Below are 24,250 nucleotides of genomic sequence, written 5' to 3'. Positions count from 1 at the left end.
GACATCACCATATATGAAAAGGCATTCTGAGGAACATGGCTCAGAATATAACAATAGTATATTCAGGAAAAAAAACTCATTAGGAAAGACATTATTGCTAGTCTATTTGAATAAAGAAAAGATCTCATATTTGCAAACCATTATTCAACTGTAGATTTGAAAATGTTTCCTGAGATAGAAAGACAGCTCAACAGTAAGAGCATTTGATGCTCTTGCAGAGGACCTGGTTTCAGTTCCTAGAAACCACATGGCAGCTCCCAAGCATCTGTTACTCCAGCTTCACAAGGGCCAATGACCTCATCTGGCTTCTAGTGTCAGGAGAAATGCATGGGGGTATGCATACAGTCATGCAAGCAAAACACTCATACACATAAAATAACTAAACAAATTTTTAAAAATAGAGCCATCTTGAAAGAAAACCACTTTCTAATAGGTTTGACTGACTTTAGTTTCATTTGTTAAGAAAGTATTTGTATATTTCCAGTGAAATGATATAATAATAAAACTATTGGTTTCTAAACTATCCATTATTTCATTGAGCAAATATCAGTAAAGCTAGTGTGAGCAAGTCAATATTTTAAGAATTGAAGCAGTTTGATGTTAAGTCTCTCCACTGTGACATTAAGTCCTAAAATGTGTTTGTCTCACAGACACATTTAAACTCGGTTTTCTCTATAAACCATACCAAGTACAAAGATGAACTGATATATCCAGCTGAAATAGCAGAATATGATTTACCTAGAAAGATTCTGCTAACTCTTTTTTGATTTTGATTTTTGTTTGTTTTTTACTTTTAATAGAAACATATAATTGATTGCCAGTCTTCAGGGTTAGTGTTTCATAGGAAATACTAAACATGGATTGCTACCTCACAAGAGCACAAAGGGCTGGTTATTCTTAGATGTACTTAGATGGCTTGAGTAAGGCAATGAGTCTGAATTCATGACTAAGAAGTAATTAATGGAGCTGAATTTTGGATTCTTAAAATCATCCCATTCATTACTCATTAACTTTTCACCAAATCGTTTGTTGAGAATTTTTTTCTTATATCAACTATTTTGTTATGGATTGTAAATCAAATTTATGCTTCCTTTTATCCTTATCAATGATCAAATTCCAAAATTTTTAAAGTAATTTGTTACTTTTAAATGTGTTCTTTAAATTTTAAAGATCAAAAATTGACAAATAAATCTATCATAATATGTTTTTAATGAGAAATTGTTAACCTTGGATTTTCTTTGGTATTTTCAGCAAAATAGGAAGCCACGTTTTTCTGATAAGCCCATCTTTGAGTCCTACCCGGAACCACCACTTTATGTCTTGGTTTTCACTTACATGGGATATGGAATTGGAAGCCTATTTGGCTATCTCAGAGACTTTATGAGAAGCTGGGGAATAGAAAAATGCAACGCAGCTATAGAGCGAGAAGAACAAAAAGTACGTATGTCTGCTCCCTGGATCTGTGTCATTGTATACCTTTCCCAAAAACAGTGACTCAGGTACAGAACCCAGAAAGAATAACATGTCCAAGAACCATTCAGCAAAAATTTCATTCATCTCCAGTTACTAATCCCTGTCTACTGTCAATTTGTGGCCTTGTTTGTTCACATTTATTAGAATATTATTAACTGCCAGGAACAGAATTTAAGCTTTCTTGCTCAACATAATACTTAACTTATATGATAATTCCATAGCATATATGATGAAAGATCAATTTAATGATGAGCGAATCAATGTGAAAGACAACAATGAAAGTAAGTGCACATAGGAGGTAGTCTTCTGGTCTTCTAGATTCAGTATCATTTGTGCCCTACTCCAAAATAAGAACATGTATCTGAGTGAAATGAGACATTTCTTGTAGACAGAAATTTCTGTCACACCCAATCCCACAGCTGTTCAGTCCCAAAGAAATACACAGAGGCTTATATTAATTATAAACTGTTTGGCATATTAACTCAGCTCAGGTTTATAATTAACTAGCTCTTACAACTTAAATTAACCCATAATTCTTGTCTATGTTTAGCCATGTGGCTTGGTTCCTTTTCTCAGTGAGGAATTCTCATCTCACTTCCTCTTTATCTGGCTGGTGACTGACTCTCTGCCTTTCCTCTTTTCAGAATTCTCTTAGTCTGGTTGGCCCAGCTATACTTCCTACCTGGCTACTGGCCAATAAGCATTTTATTAAACAAATACAAGTGACAAATCTTTACAGTGTACAAGAGCATTATCCCACAGCATTTTCCCTTTTTTTCTTTTCAAAACAAGAAACCAGAATCCAATCTCCTTTGTTTAGCTTTTTCCTGACCATTATCCATAAAAAATTATAACCAACATGACAAACAAATACAAACATCCATAATCCACTTTGGGGGAATATGGACATAGTTTTCTAGGCCGCTTCCTGCTGATTGTGGGTGCTGGTAAACTTGTGGTGACTCAAAGAAAATTTAGGATTATGGTCAAGTCCTGGCTGGAGTATTCTGTGAAGCTGGATCATCTCAGCCAGCAGCCTTATAGCTGTTCTGGATGCAGAGCTCAGAAGAAACCTTAATAGAAGTGCTCTGAAGTGTTGGATCTCTGGGCTATCCATTCCCATTGGAGATTTTTTCAGGGAGGCTTCCTCAATCAAACCTTATTTTTCTTTTTTTAAGTTGTTTGTTTGTTTGTTTGTTTTAGATTTACTTATTTAATATGTATACAACATTCTGCCTTGATGTATGCCCACATGCCAGAGGAGGGCGCCAGATCTCAGTACAGATGGTTGTGAGCCACCATGTGGTTGCTGGGAATTGAACTCAGGACCTCTGGAAGAGCAGCCAGTGCTCTTAACCTCTGAGCCATCTCTCCAGCCCAAACCTTATTTTTCTTAACCCAGAATAAATCCAGTCTTACATTTCCTCTAGAAATAAAAACAAACCCTCTTCTCTAAAGTAACATATCTTTTGATATAAATTTTGACTTCAAGGTATTTTCAAAATATATAGATTGGATTAATCAACAGCATTTATAATCAAATGTCTCTTAGTGACTGTTGCTTCTTTTTCAGCAGTCAAACAATGGCAACACAATAACATATAGTATCCAGACTCTGTGTATTTTTCATCTTTATTTGTTTTTTTCTTTGTCTTTTTTATTTTTATGTTTTAATGTTTAGTTTTTTGAGACAAGATTTCTCTGTGTACTTTTGGCTGTCCTGAAACTCACTCTGTAGGCCAGGTTGGCCTCAAACTAACAGAGATCTGCCTGCTTCTGCCTCCTAAGTGCTGGTATTAAAGGCATGTGCCACCACAACCAACTACTCTTTTTCTTTTTTTAAAGGACTTTATCCTTTTTCTTTTCTCTTCCAACATTGTGTATATATGTAAACACACTGTAAACCATTTAGAGGTCTCTTTTGTCTGAATCTGTCTTTACTGTATATTTCTATTTTTTTCCTGACCATGTGAGTCTTTAATCTGCTAAGAGATATGGCCAGAAGTAAAGTTGTGGCTTTGGTGGCTGGCTCTGCCCCATTACATAACTTTCTAAAAGTCTAGCTTCATGGTAGAGGTACTAGCAGGAGCCATGCTTTTTGTCACAACTCTATAGAGTTTCAAGGTGCATGCCACCACCAAGAAGCCTGATGCTATCTGCTCATAAAAACTATTTAAATGTTTTGTGTCAGAGCCTCTTAAAAGAGCTCTGAGGTTTTTGCCACTACCACTGAGTCAGGAAGACTCTCTTAAAGGAGATGTACATCTGCTTGCCACTAGCAAACAGAGCCTACTTGAGAAAAGAGGATTACCAAAAGCTGTGCTGGACTCTGTTCTTGACTGTCTAGCATTTTTAAAAAAGCTTTCTCAGGTTTTATGTGAAAATTCTTGCCAAATGTTTGGGTCCCATTTGTTGACAGAAGTTTTTATCCCACCTGGTCCTGCAGTCATTTAGTCCCAAAGAAACACACAGAAACTCATATTAATTATAAACTGCTTAACCTATTAGCTCACGCTCATTATTAACTAGCTCTTACAACTTAAGTTAACCCATAATTCTTATCTATATTGAGCCATGTGACTTGATACGTCTTCTCAGTAAGGCATTCTCATCTTGCTTCCTTTGCTTCCGGATGGTGACTGCATCTCTGCCTTTATTCTTCACCAAATTCTCCTAGTATTGTCACTCCATCTATACTTCCTACCTGGCTACTGTCCAATCAGAGTTTTATTAAACTAATATGAATGACAATTCTTTACAGTGTACAGAATAGAATATCATCCCACAGTATTTCTATTTCATCTAGGTCAGGTTTTCTCAAAATCTGCACTGATATATCTCACTCACTAGGTGATTCATCTGTTTGGAAAGCAGCCTTGTGCATTGAAGGAATTTAAAGAACATCCCTGTCCTCCACACATTAGATTTGCCACTTGCACTAACTGACACACATGGCAATAATCAAGTCACTCCGTTTAGAGTCATTTACCTAGATAATTTTTAAAGCACCTATATTGCTTTGTTTCTGTACTGAGTTAGAGAATAAACTGAAAGATAATCAGAGGTCTCCCATGTATATATATAATCAGTTCTTTGAGAAGTTCATATACATTTTGATCATATGTGCTTCTGCTACTGACTCCTCAATTTTTCCCTATTCCCTGCACACCAAACTTTGTGTCTTTTTCTTTTCTTTAACCCATCAAGTACAATTTATGATGCCCAAATGTTCTTGGATATGTGGCATTTCACTGGAGCATGATCAACTTACCAGAGGCTACACTCTTTAAAAAAAAAAAAAAACGGACTTTCCTTCTTCCAGAAACTATCCATTACCAATAGTTTCTCCACTACCAGTAGGACTTCATGCCCATATACCCTCTCTGTACTAAAATTTGGTATGCTTTGACTTTGTAAAGATCTGTTGTATGCTGTTAGATATGTGTAACTGCCCTGCTGTATGTAGAATACACTGTTTCCTTGTAGTCATCAACTCTGGTTCTGTTTTGCTTCTTTATTTGTTTGCTTGTTTGTATTGGCCTCTTCTTCCCCAGTGATCTCTAAACCTTGAGCGGAAAGAGGGCTATGTAAATGTTCCTTTCTTGGCTGAGCATTCTGCAACCTCTCATCCTTTGCACCTTGGCTAGTTGAAGGTGTCTATGTCATTCACAATGTACTGCAAAGAGAAGCTTCTCTAATGAAAGTTGAGAGATTCTTTGGGTACAAGCTAATAAGAGAATATCAGGACAGATATGGACTAGCCATAAAAAAGATGCAATAAGAAGCATCAGAGAAATAAGTAGTAGGCACTAGGAGAGGATAGTAGGAGAGTTTTGGAAAATACCCCGGCCTGAATGTGGTATTAAGAAAAGTCTCCTGGGATGAACAAACTTAAATTAAGTTATGAATGTGGAAGAGCAAGTGGTAAGGCAAAGTGTAGGTATCCTTTAAGGATAGGACAGTGACACAAGATGGTCCCAGAATAAGGGGAAGTGTTGCAATACACAAGGAGTCAAAGAATTCCAATGCTTGAGTATGAGGACAAGGACTGTGTGAAAGACAAATGGGGTCAGACTATAACTGTTTTATAATCCAGGGATGCTTATTATGTGACAGTATTGACAAATTTCTGACAGAAAAATGTATATTTGTAGATTAGAAAGATTATTCTTTCTACACTATGAAAAATGAATTACAGAAAGTAATACTGATACAAAAAAAATTTAAGTGAGACAGTGGGGATGGGACCAAGGTAGTGACAACAGGACAGAGATAAGAATTAAAGCCAAGAGATGTTTGAGAAGTGGCACTACGAATAGTCAATCTTATTTGGAGAAACAGAGCGATAAAGACCAGACCTAGGGTTTTGGTGTGGGCAACTATGCATTCATTGAGATGGAAAATGAAGCAGAAAGATTGATTGTCATAAGAGCAAATTGATTGATTCTTCCTTGACAAGTCTAGCTTGTCAAGAATTGGCAGCTGAATATCTGAAGAAGAACCTCAGAAGAAAACTCTCACGGTGGATCCTGTGGCAACTCCCATGCTAATCTTCAGTTCAGCGATTTGTAGTCAAGGAAAAGATATATACAGGATCTCTAGGGCAGTTCCAGAAGAGCAAACAGACAAAAGAAAGATAAAATTAACTTCAGAGAATTTAATAGATAGCAGAGATGGAATTCTAATTCAAGACCAGAAGAAAAATTTTGTAAGGCAAAGGATACAGTAAATAAGATAAGACAGCAGCCTACAGAATGGGAAAAGATCTTCACCAACCCCACATCTGTCAGAGAGTTATCTCCAGAACACATAAAGTACTCAACAAACTAGTCATCAAAATACCAAACAATCCAGTTAAAAAAATGGGATACAGATCTAAACAGAAATTCTCAACAGAAGAATCTCAAATGGCTGAAAGACATTTAAGAAATTGCTCAACATCCTTAGTCATCAGGGAAATGCAAATCAAAATGACTCTGAGATAACATCTTACACCTGCCAGAATGGCTAAGATCAAAATTACTGAGGGCAGATTATATTACAGAGGATGTGGAGTAAGAGGAACACTCCCCCACTGCTGGTGGGAGTGCAAACTTTCACAGCCACTTTGGAAATCAGTATGGCAGTTTCTCAGAAAATTGGGAATCAATCTACCTCAATACCCAGAGATCTTTGGACATATACTCAAAGGATGTTCAATCATACAACTAGGATATTTGCTCAACTAGGTTCATAGCAGCATTGTTCATAATGGCCAGAACCTGGAAACAACCTAGATGCCCCTCAATGGAAGGATGAATAAAGAAAATGTGGTACATTTTACACAATGGATGTCAGTGCTAAAAAGAAATGACATCATGAAATTTGCAAGCAAGTGGATAGAACTAGAAAAAATCATCCCAAGTAAGGTAACCCAAACTTAGAAAGACAAACTCAGTATGTACTCACTCATAAGCAGATATTAGATATAAAGCAAAGGATAACTGGGCTACAACCCACAGTCCCAGAAAAGCTAGGTAGCAAGGAGGACCCTAAAAGGAACACATGGATTGCCCTAGGAAGACGAAATAAATAAGATCTCCCAGCTAAACTGAGAGATGGGGGGAGGGAAAGGAGTATAAGAATATGGGGGAACAGAATGGTCAACGTGGGGAGGAACTGAGGAGAGCAATGAAAGAGATATCTTGATAGAAGGAGCCATTGTGGAGTTAGGTAGAAACCCAAGAATTTACAAGGATGACCACAGCTAAGACTCCTAGCAGTAGAGGAGAGGGTGCCTGAACTGACCTTCTCCTCTAATCAGACTGGTGACTTCCCCAACGATTTTAATATTTGTTACTTGTTCCATTTCAGATCCTTTAGAAATTTAGAACCTTTCAGAGTAAAGTGTTATAATTATTAATGACTATATTCTTGGGATGTGATTTAGTCTTCCCAATACTATTTGTAGTCTTACTCTTGATTTTTTAAATCCCCTGTATGTATGACAATATCCTTGCCTTGTGTTAACAAACTGTATAAATCACATCTTAAAGACTCTTCTTCACAGCATGTGATAGGCTATTTTCCAACGGCCTATGGTTCTTTTAGTGAAAATGGGCATTTGTGTCTTCTAAATCCACCACTGGTGATATATAGCACATTTATCACAAACCAGCTTTGGGCAAAACAGCTTCAGAAAAGGGAACACATTTATGAACTGGCAGTGGAGATGATCTGATGTTTTCCTCAAAAACTACACTGATGCCTTTATTTTCCCCTTTTCCTTTCACAACCAAAATATAAGAACTCATTGACTCAGTTTTCCTATTATTTCTCTCACTTCTCCAAGTGGAATACTGGCCTAAATTTAATATTTGTTTGTTTTTACGCAGTTTTGACTTTTTACACAAATGCCCTCAACTTAATTGCAAAACATAAAGGCTCTTTTACTTGTTTGAATAAGAATACCCACCATGGGCTCAAATTTGAACATCTGGTCCTGAGTTGGTGGCCATGTTTCTGGTGTTCTACAAGGTATAGCCTTACTGAAGGGAGTGTGTCATTTGCGGGGGGAGTGGGAGAGCTTTGAGAGCTCAGAGTCTCACCTTACTTGCAGTTTAACCTCTCGGCTCTGTTTTTGGTGGGTCAAGACATGAGTTTGCAACTTCCTGGTATTATTGCAGTAACCTCCACCTGCTGCCAAGACTCTTTGCCTCTGGACCCATAAACTAAATTAAACTCTCTCTTCCTTAAATGGCCTTGGTCATGGTACCTTATCACAGTAAGGGAGAAGTGCCTAGCTCAGCTTTGATAATCTCCTTTACCCGGATTAATAAGGAAAAAGGAATACAAAGTTCCAAACTGCAATCCATGATTACAACACAGGCTCAGGACTCTTGATAAAATTATCAGTAGACTCAAGAAAGAAAAAGGACGCCAGTTTGGTATAAAACACAGTAGTTGAAACACTGCCTCCTCTCTGAGTGGTGTTGACACCTGATCGAAAGCGTGGCAGGCTTCTCTGGCTGCACCCAGGTGAAACAAAGAAGACTCAACAAGTGGCAACTGTATAAAATTTTAAATGAATATTCACATTTACATGAAATATAATTTGTTCTGTGTCATCTATATTATGGACCCAAAACAACAGCAAAATAGTCCTAACGAGACTTTCTCCTGAACAACGTGAAGGATAGGGCAATTAGTGAACCCAGGTGGTATGGCAGATAAGGGTTCAGATAGTGATCTTGCTGTGTAGACCCATGAGGGTCTAGAGAGCTTCTTGGGGTAGCTTTTAGCAACTGATTATATTAGCTTTAAGTTTGTAAGTCAATAATATTAAAGTAGTGCTTTGTAGCCTTGGTTACTCATTGAAATCAATGAGTTTTAATAAAAAAAAACCAATGCCTGGGCCTTACATTAAAAAAAAAAAACCTCTAATTTAACTACTTTGAGGTGAAGCCTGGATAAAGGGGTACATACAAGCTTGCTGAGTGATTTTACTATGCAGGCAAAACTGTGAGTCAGTGATTTGGAAAAATAGTTTTCAAGTTTGTGATATGTACAGATTAGGGGATGATATTCATAATCTAATGAGGATTCCATAGCAACAAGATCTTTCACTTCTAAACATGGTCATAGGAGAAGCCAATGCCTGTTATTCTAGAAATTCTTCCCTGGAAGTTCAGCCCTAGGTGTTCATCTCCCTTTCTGTGTCCAGCTAGTTTCCCTTCAGTTCCACGGAAGGTAGCCCATGGACGCTTTACTAGGGTGCTATTTCCTGAAGCCCACTGTCAATGACTAACAGCTGAGGATAGGAATGAGTAAAACCTGAGCATACATCCTAATTATCTGGTTGGCCCAAAGGGCTTGTCTTTATCAGCTTTCTCCCTCCAGGACTGCCTCTAGCAACTGTACCCCATCCCACCTATCAAGACCTCAGTCACAGATTTCAAGCTCTCTCAGTCCACTGTGTCCACTTTCTCCTGCCTCTGTTCAGTTGGAATTTGATGGGCTCTGATACAAACTCCACTTGATATCCTTCTTGCCTAAGAGGGCTGATTTCCCTTTAAATTCAGGGTGAATAAATTCCAGGTAGTTGAGTTATATCTGCCAATCACATTAGTATATTTAGTTGACTCTTAGGCAACTATTTCTTACATTCTGTTCCTTCTTCAAGTCTCCAGTACCTCTTGACTTTTGTAACAATGATCTATTGCTTCCTATTTTACTGTGAAAACAAAAGAAAGTACGAATCTACATTCTTACATCTTCATCCAGTACTACAAATTGTACATCTGAGCTGCCCCTCCAGGCCACTGTCTTCAAAAATCTTTCCCAGATCAGTAAATGGTGATTCTGAAAGTCCAAGGGCTCCTCAAAAGCCTCCAAGTCATCCTTGGTGCTCCCCTTTATCTTGCACCCCAAGTCAAATTTGTCAGTTATGGTTGGTTGCCTTGTGTTTAAAATATGTTTATCACTAGATGACTGTTGGCTTTTTTGTTTGTTTTATTTTGTTTTGACCAATCATGCTGCAGCATGATTTTTCTATTTTCTCTTACCCAATGAATTTGATGTCCATTTTTTTAACCTTATGATCTCTTCTCAACTGACAACCAACATGATTTCCAAGTCAAGCCATATCCCATCTTTGTACAGAACTAATGTATGTCCAAGTCACTAACCAAAAAGCAAACCTGGGAGGGTTCTCTGAAGAATGTGGTCCCCTCTTCTGTATCTAATTCATCTTCTCTACCACGCTCTCTTGACTTACTCTACTTCAAATACTAAGACCTCCTTGCTTTTCCTCAAACTTCTTCTGCTCAAACTAGCAGTCTCAGGGATTTTAATTTCCATTTCTTTTGTCCAGGAATTGTCTGTACAGCTCATGCCTGTCTTACCTGTTACTAAAAAAAACAATTAACAGCAAGATGATTCAATAGGTAAAAAGGTACTTGCCACCAAGTCTGAAAATCTCAGTTAGTTCCATGGGACACACAGTTGAAGAAACAAATCCCTCAAAGAGTTCACACACACACACACACACACACACACACACAAGGTAAATTTAATGTGTGTTTGTTTGTGAGTGTATACCTTTAAACACAGTAGAAATTACTAGCAGGTGAAAATTTAATCTCCTCCTAAGGCTTGTTCCCAAGCATCTTCTGCCTCAAAAGCAAACCTACTCGTCTAAGGTAAAGATTTTCCACACTTGTATCTATAAAAGTATGTAGATAGGCTGGGAAAAGAACTCCAAAAACATGAAAGTTCTATTTATCTTAAAAAATGAGTTCATTGGTAAAATCAGATTTCAACTTTCCACAGAGAAGCCAGCATTTCAATTCTTTGATTGTTCAGAATTACTTTGGTTATTCTGATTTTTTTTTTGTGCTTCCAGATGAAATTTAAGATTTTTTTATATTTATGTGAAGAATTGCATTAGAATCTAGTAGGAATTGTGTTCTAGTAGGATAGCCATTTTTACAATAGTAATCCTATTTTTACATATTTACAATATGTAATTTTTTACAATAGTAATCCTAGTTCTTAGATATGGGAGGTCTTTCCCTCTTCTTACACTTCTTCTTTGTCTTAAATTCTTTTTATTCTAGTTCTTCCTTAATTAGATTTATTCCAAGATTTCTTCTAGATTAATATCAATGAGATTTTTTTCCTAATTGCTTTCTCAACATGTATAAAAGCTACTGACTTTTTGTATTAATTGTATATCCTGTTACTTTTCTAAATTTATTTAGCAGTTGTAGAAATTATCCAGTAGAGTCTTTATGTATTTTATGTATAGAATCATATCATCTACAAAGAAGTAGAGTTTTGTCTCTTTCTTTCCTGTTATACCCACTTTATCTTTTTTTCTTTTGTAGTGAGAACATTTAAGATCTTCTGTTTTATCAAATTTAAAATACACAGTACATTATTATAAATATAGCCACCACCCTGTCCACTTATTCTCTAGAACTTACGCATCCTGCAAAACTCAAACTCTGGGCTAGCTACAATTTCTAATTTATGTAGTGATGTTTTCTGACATTCTGTCACTTTTTCTATTAAAGCTGTATCATTTTAAACTTATCATATAATTTAAAAGAAAACAAAATGACTGACATAATGAAGAAGGATCAACACTCTTTTATATCTATGGTTTTAGGCGGAATTCACTCTTTCCCATATCCCCAAATGACTGTGTCCTTATTGTCTCTATTACACCAAGCTCTTTACATCAGAAACAATAAATAAGTAGACAAGTAAGCCAAGTGACAAATCTGAAGATTGTCCTCTACAATAAGTCCTGTCGCAATCACTGTCTTTGGAATACTAAATCTTTATTAACTAATTTGCAAAGCAAGAAACAACTTGAAAAATTATGAAATTGGAGCGGTAACAAATTGTATCTTTTCCTTGTGAAAGCGTGAGAAGATGTTATGGCTCATCCCAGATTTTAATAGTAAGACCTGTATCACGGCTATTAGAGAAATCGAGTGATTTGAAGTTGTCGAATGTAACCAGTGGAGTGGCAAATGTACATGCAATAGGAAGTTCCTTTCATGTGTGTTTATGAGCAATTTTTTCCCACACAAAGTCATAGATATTTTCCCCCTGAGAAATCATCATGTCATTGTCACCAAGCAGCAAAATGTGAAATAACAGAAAGGAATGTGACTGAGGTACAGCCATTTGTCATCAAAGCGGCATACTCTCTGCATCTTTCTCTAGAGTCAAGCAACTCAAAGAGTGAGTAGGCAAATCAAAAGCATAGAGAGATGTTGCACAATGGCTTTCCCGTGGTCCTTTCTCTGGAAACTAGCTCCATGCAGTTTCATGCAGGAAGAGCAGAGAGGATGACAACGACGATGAGAAAGCTTACTCTCAATTATCCAGCACCTTCCCATTGACTGTAGGATAAAGCTGAGTCTCCTCAGACAGCTGTATGTCTCCCTCCCGCTATGCCTAGGTGGCACAGCAGCCTTATCCACACTGTAGGGAAAGTTAGAAGGTAGGATGAGAAAAGTATTCAGAGGCCACATGAATCTTAACATTGCTTTTGTCTTTGGATGAGGTAAATTCTGAACAAAGACCAACAGGATATGCCAGATGGTTTATTCTCCTCCAATGCTCTCTGCATTTCTAGCAAACAAACCTACTCACATTGTGTAGCCTCTTCACTTACTCTTGCCTCACAACCTCATTCTACCTTAACACCACCTAGAAGGTTCTTTTAACATAAAGTCTCCCCAGTTCCTCCAACAAGTTGTGAATCTCTCTCTTGCTCTATCACTGTGAATACACAAAGCACTTGGCTCAGGCCATAGGTAAGTCTTTTGTATTTTCTGCCTAACATAAACTATATGAACCATCTGATAAAATCATAGATATTTTGGTTTGAACCTCTACTCATTGGAAACCTTTAAATTCATTGGTGACATTTTGTACAGGAACATAAGCAGCTACCTCTCCTCCAAAAGAGGCCCTGGTCCCTCCAAACCCTTGTCAGCTCAGTTTCTGGCACTCAGCATGCCACAGCTCTCTGCCAACCACAATTTGGCAGGTACTTCAAATTGTGCCCTCAAATCACTATCAAGTTCCTCATGATTAGTGAAGACTCCTACCATTGCTCACATCTACCTACCCTGAAAGCACAACGCATGAGGGTATTTAGATTCAAAAATCAATATTAATATCTCAACTATTTTCCCCAACAGAATTGCTTGAGTATCAATACATCCCAACCCTACAACTGGGATTACCCCTTTTTAATGGACAGTAAAGAAACTCCTCTTCTGCCATTTTCTCTTGAATCGAGTTAGCATCTTTGTTATTTTTTTTTACTTGGCACCACCAACGGTTGAATCTAGGACCTTCTATGTAAAGCCTACCACAGCGATACCACACCTGGCACTTGATTCAATTTTTTTATTTTCTGGCAGAATCACATTAAGTTGTTGAGACTAGTTTTGCATCTACTCTGCAGCCAAGGCAGGCTTTGAATTTGCACTCTTCCTAACGAGGCTTCCTAAAAAGCTGAGGTTACAGACATGTGCCACAGAGCTCATATTTTTTTCACAGATTCTTTAGGTATGGAGGCCCTACAGTTTTGTGAGCTCCCTCTGCTCCCCATCATTTTGTTGTTCTTGCCCAACAAAAGTCCTCTTTGTGAATAAACCAGGATCTTTCATTTCTCTTAGATTTCAGCTGCAAATAAGATCTTTTTAAAAAGAAAAAAGAAAAGCAAGACCAAAACTAACCTTTATTCTCCACTTCTGTTGTAACAGGATTTTGTGCCGTTGTATCAGGACTTTGAGAATTTTTATAAAAGGAACCTTTACATGAGAATCAGAGACAGCTGGAATCAGACGGTTTGCAGTGCCCCGGAGCCCCACATTGACATAATGGAGAAAGTGTCTGATGACTATAACTGGACATTCAGGTGAAGCAGCCAGCTGGGAGGGCTTGATGGGTAAACACTCAGGTAAACTCTAGCATGGACACAAGTTGCAGAACTGAAAAAGCTAAGGTGTGGATGAGGCTCATCTTTACCTGCTCGTTCCTTTGCAACTTCTCATGATATGGTGGAAGAAAAGGGGATTAAATTGCCAAGCAGGCTTTCTTTACATTATAATTAAGGTTATACCTGTGCACAGCACAGACAGTCAACCTGAAAGAGCCTTTGTCAACTTCCTTGTTAAATTGTACCTTTCTGCTTTCTCAAGGATGGACTCGGTGATGACTGTGACCTTTTTTCTTTAGAACATTTTGTAGCACGTTCAACCAGTCATAAAATCAGTCATTTAGGGAAAACCGGGGCCTAGTAATACACAGGGGACCAGGCCATTTCACTAATGTTGTGCCTCACCTTACTATCCGGTTATATTCCTCTAACAAAACAAACAAAAACAAAAAACCAGCACACATTAAAATGGGAAAGACTATGTCAGGCTTGGGCAAACTGAAGTCTTTGAGGCAGTAGAATATCAAATGAGATAGTACTGTGTGTTCACTTGCTTATCTCCCTATAGACACACTGGAAAAGTTATTAAAGATGTTATCAACATGGGCTCCTACAACTATCTTGGGCTTGCAGTCAAATATGATGAGTCAATGAAGACGGTAAAGGATGCTTTAGAAAAGTATGGTGTAGGTGTAGCCAGCACCAGACATGAAATGGGTAAGTACAGGATTTGGTCCTGTCAAGTTTCAGAGTCATGGTACTACATATCAAATCATGATTGTGTTGATGTTGTATATCTGAAATAAATGTGATAAAATTGAAGAGAGAAGAAGGGGGAAAAGAAAGAGGAGAAGCACAAGGATGAGGAGGATGAGGAAGATGAGGAGGAAGAGAATGAAGAGGAGGAGGAGGAGGAAGATAAGGAGGAAGAGGAGGAGGAGGAGGAGAAGAAGAGATATAAGCATCTTTTTTTTAAAATGTCAGTCATCCTGTTCTTGTCACACAGTTTTTCATGTCTCCTTCAGGACATTCTTTTTTTTTCTTTACCCTCATTTTTTTCCTAATGACATTCATCAGTGATTAAAATAATCTTGCTGCTGTATATGCATATATGCATGTTTCTACTACTCAGATGGAAATATCCTGAGCAGAAGGATTCACCTTCTGGAATGCTGTGCTGAATGAATGAATGAATGAAAAATTATTGGATACACAAAATGGAGCACACTATTTTCTTCTCTTTTGGAAAAGAAAACAACTTTTTTCTCATAGAAAGTAAAAATTATGGGAAAGAGATGACACTTAAGATACTTGCTTTTTAAAAATTATTTATAACTCTTCACCATGTTTTTTATTATGTAGCATTTCTTTTATTCTTTAAGAATTCCTGTGCTCTGGGCAGCCTGTGTGATACTACTCCCATATTCTGAAGAAGAAAACTCAGGATTATGGGATCTGAGCAATAGACTCTGCAGGATTAATAGCCCACCCCACATTTCAGTTCCTGTCATCTTCTTTACTGCCTGTCCAGGTACCAAATTCAGGGTTCCCCAGCTTGGTTCAGGCCTACCTAAGATCACAGGGAAATCTGATCAATGAGATTTACAACTATTGCAAAACAAGTCCCAAGCCCCTTTCAGATATCCATTTGGCAAATGCGTTTTATAAACAGGTCAGTTATCTAGAAGGGATAGATGACTACACCCTTAGGATTAGTTTACTATGTCCACAGATATTTTAAGTGTAATTATTCAGATATGTGAAACAAATAACTCAAAGCAAATGCCTTATTAATAATAAATTTAAATTTAATTACATCTTAAATGTTACATTAATTCTTTGAGAATTTTATAAAATGTGTTTTAATCACATTCACCTCAACTCTTCCAAGATATATACCTACCCCATACCTCTGTGACTTCCCTTTCTCTTTTAGCTTTACTTAATAACCATTGACAGCATTTGTGCTGTCCTTACACCCTTGGGTGTTGAGCCATCCATTAGAATGCTGTCAGCATGCCAGGAGTCATCTCCTTAAAGACAACTGACTCTTCCTTCCCCAGAAGCCATTAACTGTCCCTAGTTCCTCAGTTAGTAGTAAGAGCTCATGAACCCCTTCCCTCTCCATGCTACAGTGTTCACTGACTTGGTCTCATGAGGCTCTTGTGCCAGTAACAGTAGCTGCTATGAAATTTCTGATGGTTTTGCTTCAGTCCTGCATGATATCTGGCTTTTAGCATCTTCAGATCCCTCTTCTGTGATGTTCCCTGTGTGAAGACTCAGGGGAGGGATGTGATACAGATGAACCGTTTGTGGTTGAGCATGCCACAGGTACTTATTCTCTGCTCTTTGAACACTTTCGAGTTTTTACGTCAATCCCCATCCATGAGACTCAAGAGCTGTACTGATCTGTAGGTAGAGAGATATGAATTTGTGTGTAGTTTTATACAAAATAGATTGACCTCAGGGGCTGAAAACTCTTCCTGGCCATATTGCATGTGAGGCTTGTATTTCCTGCTATGAAGAAGGCCCTAAGTCCAAGCAGAAAGCATTCACTATTTAACCTATGAGTGTAGCTTGCCGCCCCAGTCCATTTTACAGTTCACAGGGTTCTCAGTTGGGTAAGACTGCTGCTGACTTTTCCTCCAGCAGCCTGCCAGGCACCTTTCGATACTGGGAGAGCCAGCCAGTAGAGAGGAGGCTTCCTAGTCATTACCAACTTGATTTCTCTATCCCCTTTGAGCAATATGTGTGTTGTCTTCAGCAATAGGGTCTTATCACCAAACTATAGGAGGCAACTAAGAGCAGTGGCAATAGCTTGTATTGTTTTAGAGTTTCCGGGACACCTTTGACCAGCAACACATGGGGATTTATCACAAATATGACTGGCACTAGGATTTTGATTTGATATCCTGTTGCTTCGGGGATGAACATAATTCCCTAAGCCGGATAACTCCAACAACTAAACTTTTTCATATGAATATATATTCATATATATGTATATATATGACACTTATGAAATAATAGGCTTTTATATGGCTTTTCCAAGCATTTTCAACCTTCAGTGTTAGATTTTATCCTCAAATACAGTAAATATGTGGCTCAATCTCCAGAGCCAACCATGGTTGCTCATATTACTTAACAAGGGATTCTTATTAATTTCCATTTGGTATTAGAGCTACAGCTGTAGATGAAGTAGCACTGCGTCATGGGACAGAGATAGTTCTACTCCACTTAGACATGAGATACCCATAATGTTTTGTTTGATGATGGATCAAATGCTGGAGGAACACCTCCAGCTATTAGAAACACAGAAGGACTTCTTGGGATGTTTCTTCAAGAGCTGGTGACACTAGTACTAGAATTGTATATAATCAAGTCAGAAGACAGTCATGAAGAACACATCAACTCAGTAGGAGAGAATATCTCTTCATCGTAGTAGACAGAAACCAAAGGAAAAAGGCTGGACACAGACAATGATTTGCTGCCAGAGGAAGCCACCTACAGACAGATCCCTGGTTGTGCAGATCAGCAAATGCAGAGAAATTAGGCAGGACTAAGTTTCATTTGGTGTTCTTTCTCCATACCAGTATGTGGAGAAATAGATGGAGAAAGAATACTGTTCTTAGTGTTCTATAGAATCTGTATTAGTAATGTATACCATATATATCACGATATATCATGTCATATACAATATATCTTAATAACCTATATTCTTATACTATTTCATACCCCCAAATCTCTTCAATTCATCTATCTGAGTCGAGTTCTAGGACAGAAATTTTAACAGTTTTTAAGCAAATAATTAAAGGCCCAAGGATAAGCTACCTATAGTAATCATAAAAAAGGATGAAATATGAATGGAGGCTATCAGTGATGGAGTAAATAAATTAGAGGGATTAACTGAAAGCATTCTGCAACATAAAAAGCAATATTAACATGCAAGAATTACAAATATCATTGTTCAGAGAGCCATTCATCTAAAAAAATCAAGTAACTGGATTGAAAAACATGTTTCATATTCATAAGAAAATGTTAATGTTACAAACTGAGTAACAGCAGATTTGCCCCATAAGTGGAAAAGACATATTTTACATTTCTAGTGAGTTCAAAGTGATTTGGACACTCTAAGGACTACCGGACACCGGATAGCATGACTGACTTTCTCAAAGTACAAGGGGTCTTTTACTTTGTTTAGGACAAACAAATATGCCTGGAAGATGATATTTGTCAATGGAAAACAGCAAACAGCTAAGAGACACCCAGAAAATCAATGAAGTGAATCAGTTTTGATTATTGAACATATCCTGACACATGTTGCTCCCCCTATCTTGAAGCCAAGGAAAGGTTAAGTTAGTAGAAGTCATGGAGAAGCATTTATTTCATTTCTCTTCGCTTCCCACACTGGCTCTACAAAAATGTGTGATTTCTCTCTTGTCTTTCCTCCCCTGCACACACAAAGGTGACAATCGGATGTACGGTACAAGTACATCGTTTGCACATAACCTCCAAACCCTACACACTGCTGCACCCAATAGCGCTAATAGTCACAAAGACCTAATAGGGCTTTAACTCACAAGTTCGCATCAGAGACAGTGCAGTGCTTAGAATGCCACAAGGCAATGCCTATGCTAACAAGAGCTCATCTCACCTTAGTGATTTGTCCACTCTTGAAAAGAAAATAAAAAGCAAACCACCTGTTTAGTTTAAGCACATGCCCACTTGGGAACATCCCTTCAACTTTAATTGCACCTTTCAGTGTAGACATGAATGCTTTCATTTTTGAGATCCTCAGAATGAATACATCTTATTGAAATAGGACTCCACAGAAAAGGACACACTGGGGACATATTTCACACCTAAATTTTCAGCTGCGGTGCTAGAGTTACCAGTCTGTGCAACGTGCTGAAATCTGTGTTCAGTTTAGAGTCTCCTTAACCATTAGCATGTAAATACTCTGTCCTGCCCCTGTAACATAGCTTCCTGACCAGTCCTTGTTCTTGAACTCCAATTATCATGTAATCTTATGCTTCTTGCTAAGGGGGTTGAAGCTTCATATAGAAAATGTGTAGTTTCATTAATTCAAGCTTCTGAAGAAAAGACCAGCTTGGAATAGCAATATATCTAAATTCAAACATATTTCAAAAAAATAAAGCTTCAGCTATTCAAGTTTCCCTGGGAATGAGTAGTTTCTCATGAATTTATATCAAGTGGAGATCTTGGTTATTTTTTTAAGTGACTTCAGTGGCAGGGAACTATTTTAGCATGCACAGGTTCTACTACCACCAAAGATGTTTTTAATGAACACAACTTTATGCAAATCAATGCTACAAGCGTGTTTATAATCAATTGGTTTCATTATATAAGTTACGAAGATTCCCACTTCAATTATTTTGCTTATATTGCAAATCCATTGTTCATAAATGCTGCCAGTTCCTTTTAGGATAAATTATTGCAAATTCCGATTAATGAAATGTCCTTGCATTACTCTCAAGCCACTTTAAGGGTCCCTGTAAGGTGAGGGGTACTTTCAGAGGAATTGTTTGGGAGTAGAAAAGTGAAAATATATCTTGGTTTCTGAAAGCTTTTTGGCAATTCTCTGAGACCTAATAGAGTTCTGACAAGGTAATTGTCCTTTCTCTCACAGCGTTAGGAGTTACTCCCAAGCCATATTTCAACAAGCACAGATATCTCCAAAAGTGTGGAAATGGGCCTTGCAGGTTCAGCAGAATCAAGCAAGTATAATAATGTCAAATGCAATATGCCAATAATTTTACATCAGTACAGTACATGCCCCCAAATGGGATACCTGGGATGAAAACCTGGAGAGTCCCAAAAGTTGACAATTTGCAGATTAACGTCTTCTTCCTCTCCACTCCAGAAGATAAAACACACAGTCTAGGCCTAGTTGTGACTTGCTGCTCAATACTGCTAGGAAATCAAAACCAAGAATAATTCTCCTAGGTATAACTAAAGAGTGCATTGCATTATACCAGATTTCTCACAGCTAAAACCAGAGCTCTACTTATTTGATGGTCACTAAGTAATCCAGTGGTTTTCTAATCTACACTCCTGCAAGTTAAGGGTAATGTTTCCAGTTTTATCCTTTTGACAAAAAGGATAAGAATTTGTGACACAAGAGAAGTACCTGAAATTATAATTCTGGTATCCATAAATAAGGTTACACCCACCACTACCACCAACTCCTTCTAGTGCCCTCCACTCCGTACCCCTCCCAGTTTTCTGTCTCCTTGAGTCAGAATGGCCATCATCAGGAATACAAATAGTGGCGTGTATGTGGTGAAGGAGGAATATTTACAAACTCTTGGTGAGAATGTAAATTAGTATAGCTACTATAGATACCAACCTGGAGGTTTCTCAGAAAGCCAGACATAAAACTACCAGAGAACCTAGCATATATAGCCGTTATATCTTACTACAGAGATACTGGCAGATCCATGTGTACTGTTGCTCTATTTGCAATAGTAGAATCAATTTTTGCCTATTAACTCACAAACAGATAATTAAATATAGAATGCATAGACAATAGAATTTTACTTGGATGTAAAGAAAAACAAATTCACAAAATTTCCAGGCAAATTGATGGAACTGGAAAAAATTATACTGAGTGCAATAACCTAGTCTCAGGAAGACAAACATTACTTGTTATCTCTTATATTTGGAACCCACATTCAAATATTTAGGTTTGTATATTTAATTTGGAATATATGTGGAAATCAAGTCATTAGATATGGGACCTTCAGGGCTGGTGATTAAGGAAGGGAACATAGTAAAATGTGGGTAAAATGAAAATAGAGAGAATCCCGGAAACAGAAAGATTCAAACATGGAAATGGGTGGGAGTGAGAAAATAAGAGAATAGGGAAGACTTAACTGAAATGAAATGATAGGGGGAAAAACTATACAGAAATCTACATCTTGATAGTATAATACAGGTGGCATGGAAGGACAATGGGAAATACTCCAGGGTTAAAGATTTAAGTGAGCATGGAGATTGGGAGATAAGAGAGAACAAAGGATAGGAGGTAAGTTAACCAAAACTGCAAATTTTGATAAAAATCCACTGGTTTATAAGTTAATTTTTAAGATGTAATATGTCTTTAAAGGAATTGGAATAGATCTATTCTGCCTGGGTGGACTGTACTGCACCTAGGAGACATGAATTATTAAACAAAAATCTCAATCCCAGGCAGGAAGTTTATTCCTGTGCGTTAGGGAGAGAAGCCCCGAAGTATCCAGAACAACACAGGATATTGCCATTGCTTTTAGTTGCCCATCAAAACTAAATGGTAAGACCCTATTGCTGAAGACAGCACTTAGTATGGGATTCAGGACATAGAGAAATCAACCTTGACTGTCAAGAAAATTCTTTCCTTGCTGGCTAGCTTTCATAGTGCTGAGCGAGTCTAAGTACACTGCTGGGAGAGGAAAACATCAATGGTCTCGCCCACCACTAGGTCCTGGATGCTACAGTTTTGTTTCTTTTTTTTCTTTTTTCTTTTTTTTTTTTTTTGCCAGCACTGAGGATTGAATCTTCAGCCCTCTGCATGCAATGCAAGTATTTTACCAACTAAGATATATCCCTAACCCCATAATCAGAATTTCTTGTTTAAGGAATGTGTTCTAGAGGCCCTACACACACACACACACACACACACGTACATATATACACAGGGGTTACTGTGCTAGTCAATGAGCATATTAATTTGTTTGATATTTTCACTGTCTATATTTATACCAAAATACCATGATTATATATAAAATTTAAAAAGTAATCTGTTGCAAGATAGTGTCTTCTATATATGGCAGACAAATGAACCCATGAAATGTCAACAATATAGTTGCCTAAATAAAACTTGAAAGATAAACAACACCAATTGGCATGCTAACAAGGACGGGGAAAATCTCTCAAGGCTCCATCTCTAGATAATGATCTGTAAGCAATTAATGGTTACTGAGAAGGGAAGAACAGTCTTCCCATGGCTCTTCAGTCCCAAAACATAAAAACATAGAATCAACATCAAATAAACTCAGCAAGTTGTATATGTAAGTGTGTGTGTGTGTGTGTGTGTGTGTGTGTGTGTGTGTGTGTAAAACAATAATAACTAAAGAATAAGAGGCCATGACGTTGAGAAGGAATAAAGGGGAAACTTGAAAGAATTGGAGAGAAGAAAGAGAGGGGAGAAAATTGTGGCAAAACAGTACTTATGTATGAAGTTCTCAGAAAATGAAAAAGCAAAAAAAAGAACAATAAAAAATGAGAACATGAAGTCGGGGAGACATCACTTGGTCAGTGTAATGGCCCTTCTCTCACCAATATCATTTACCTAGAAAATGTGTCATAGTTGTCCATCCAAGCCTCTCTTAGACACTTTACCAGCATCAGATTCTAATTATCTACTAATGGTTTAATTTAGCAAGATGTGGTGAGTGTCTCGTTTAAAACGTCATCCAAAGTAGGTGTGCAGATCCAAGGGGCTTCTTCTGTTTGGCTCTAAATGCAGGCGTCAGACAAGGGATCTGGTTTCTCGTCTTCCTCTGAATGTTTGACAAAATGTAAAGTAAATCAAGAGGCAATATAACCCCATAAGCTTCAAGTAAAATAACTGGGTACCCAAAGATTTCTGTGTGATGCCTAAAGCCAGATTCCTTTAGGCAAAAGAACTGACGCTGGCTTGAATTCAGGAATCCTCAATGTACACAAAGTGGCACAGATGTGAACTGATAACACAGCACCATTGAAACAGACAGATGGGGAGAGCTGGCAGGTTTTTGTGGTAAATAACACCCTGTGCTGAGGCCAAGTCTAGAAACAGTATGCAAACAGGCTATTATGAACCAAATGTGACTAGTCACAGTTAGGGAAATAGCCTCACACATGAGACAGAGGAATAATTGGTTACTGCGAAATGGACTTCTCAATTAGACCCATACTCACTGCTATCAATCAACATTAGTATGCCAGTATGAAAGCCAGAAATCTCAACATTTTGACTGAGGGTGAGTCACTAAAAATCCAACACAAGCATGTAGTCCGTGCCCAGAATGTTGCTCGTTTATCCTGAATGTACTTTTTGTTCACTTGACTTATGGCAATCAACTCCGTGTTTGGCATCTGAAAATATCACTTAGTGAGCTGGCAAGAGGGTAGATCCAGTTCATATATAGTCTTTTATTCACAGAGCAAATTTTAGTATCCTGCTGGATAAATAAAGCATCAAAGTAATAACAGGAGTCAAAGTATACATAACACAGCAATCGGTAGAGCCACTGACATCAGCCAAATAAAAGCTATTGAGAATTTGTTTGTTCAGTCAACTAGGACTACAGTTAGACTTTATTAGGATTCATAAAAGGCAGTGTTTCTATATGAAAGACAAACTGTTGAACGTTATTTCTAAAACTGCCAAGTATTTGGACCCCCAGCTGCAACTTAACATCTTTCCTGGACAGAGGCAAGCCTGGTGTCTGGAGAGAGGAAACACATCAACTTCCTGGTGATTTCTTTGCTCCCTGGAGTCATCTTTCATTTTTAGGAATAATAAGAAACCAACACTTAATTAGTTCAAAAAAGCCATATTTTTTACTAATCCATAAAGATGTACTTGTATTGGGCAACCTCTGAAGTCATGTCTTTGCACATGTAGATCCCTCAGTCGCTCAGCTGTCTGTTTGCCTCACAGCTCGTCCCACGCCATCGAAAGGAATTGCAGTGATTCAGCTGTTGTAGCTGGGCATGTGGGATAGCAGGTTTAGAAAGAACAAAGGTTGAGATTTATCTTCAGTATCTGTTCACATATGCCTGGATGATTTGGTTGTGACACAGTTACTCATTTGATCCCCTGGGCAGGAATAATTTATGAGGAAAGTTACCCAGTTGGCCAATTTGGGTGCCTTCTGTCTTGAAGCAGATTTTCTAAATATTGATGTTTGCTCCCTAGTTACCCTGTTGTCTTAGCCCTGCGTAGATCTTTGAGCTTCCTAATTTCATCCTCTACTCTTGGCTCATGCTCGTCTTCACTCTCCATAAAAAGACTCCATACAACTCTCGATACATATTGAATGTCAGCATCAGGAGAGGGTATTTTGTTCATCCTGACTAAACATCTACTACAGTATCACAGGTTTTGCTCACATGAGCATTCTGACATTGGTAGTGTCTGTGGAAGGCATGCGTGACATGTGCTCGTCTACACCCTGTGTGCTCTTTTTGTAATAGAGATTTCTCCAAATTTCAGAATCAACTTAGAGCAATAGCAGTAATCATGGGATAATAATTACGTCATCTCCAGACTAGTTATGTTAGGGC

General features: G+C 37.8%; 1 protein-coding gene across 1 annotated transcript in view; it reads left to right on the top strand.

The window, feature by feature from the left end:
* Sptlc3 (serine palmitoyltransferase long chain base subunit 3) overlaps window positions 1-24,250 on the top strand; it is a 107,444-nt gene that overhangs the window by 22,283 nt on the left and 60,911 nt on the right. Inside the window, exons 2-4 of the mRNA XM_038331986.1 lie at window positions 1,252-1,437; window positions 13,746-13,900; window positions 14,490-14,638. Coding sequence (XP_038187914.1) covers window positions 1,252-1,437; window positions 13,746-13,900; window positions 14,490-14,638 — 490 coding nt within the window. The remainder of the gene's footprint in view (window positions 1-1,251; window positions 1,438-13,745; window positions 13,901-14,489; window positions 14,639-24,250) is intronic.

This window comes from Arvicola amphibius, chromosome 5, assembly GCF_903992535.2.
Source record: "Arvicola amphibius chromosome 5, mArvAmp1.2, whole genome shotgun sequence".
NCBI classification, from domain to species: Eukaryota; Metazoa; Chordata; class Mammalia; order Rodentia; family Cricetidae; genus Arvicola; species Arvicola amphibius.
This window is presented reverse-complemented; position numbering and strand designations above follow the sequence as displayed.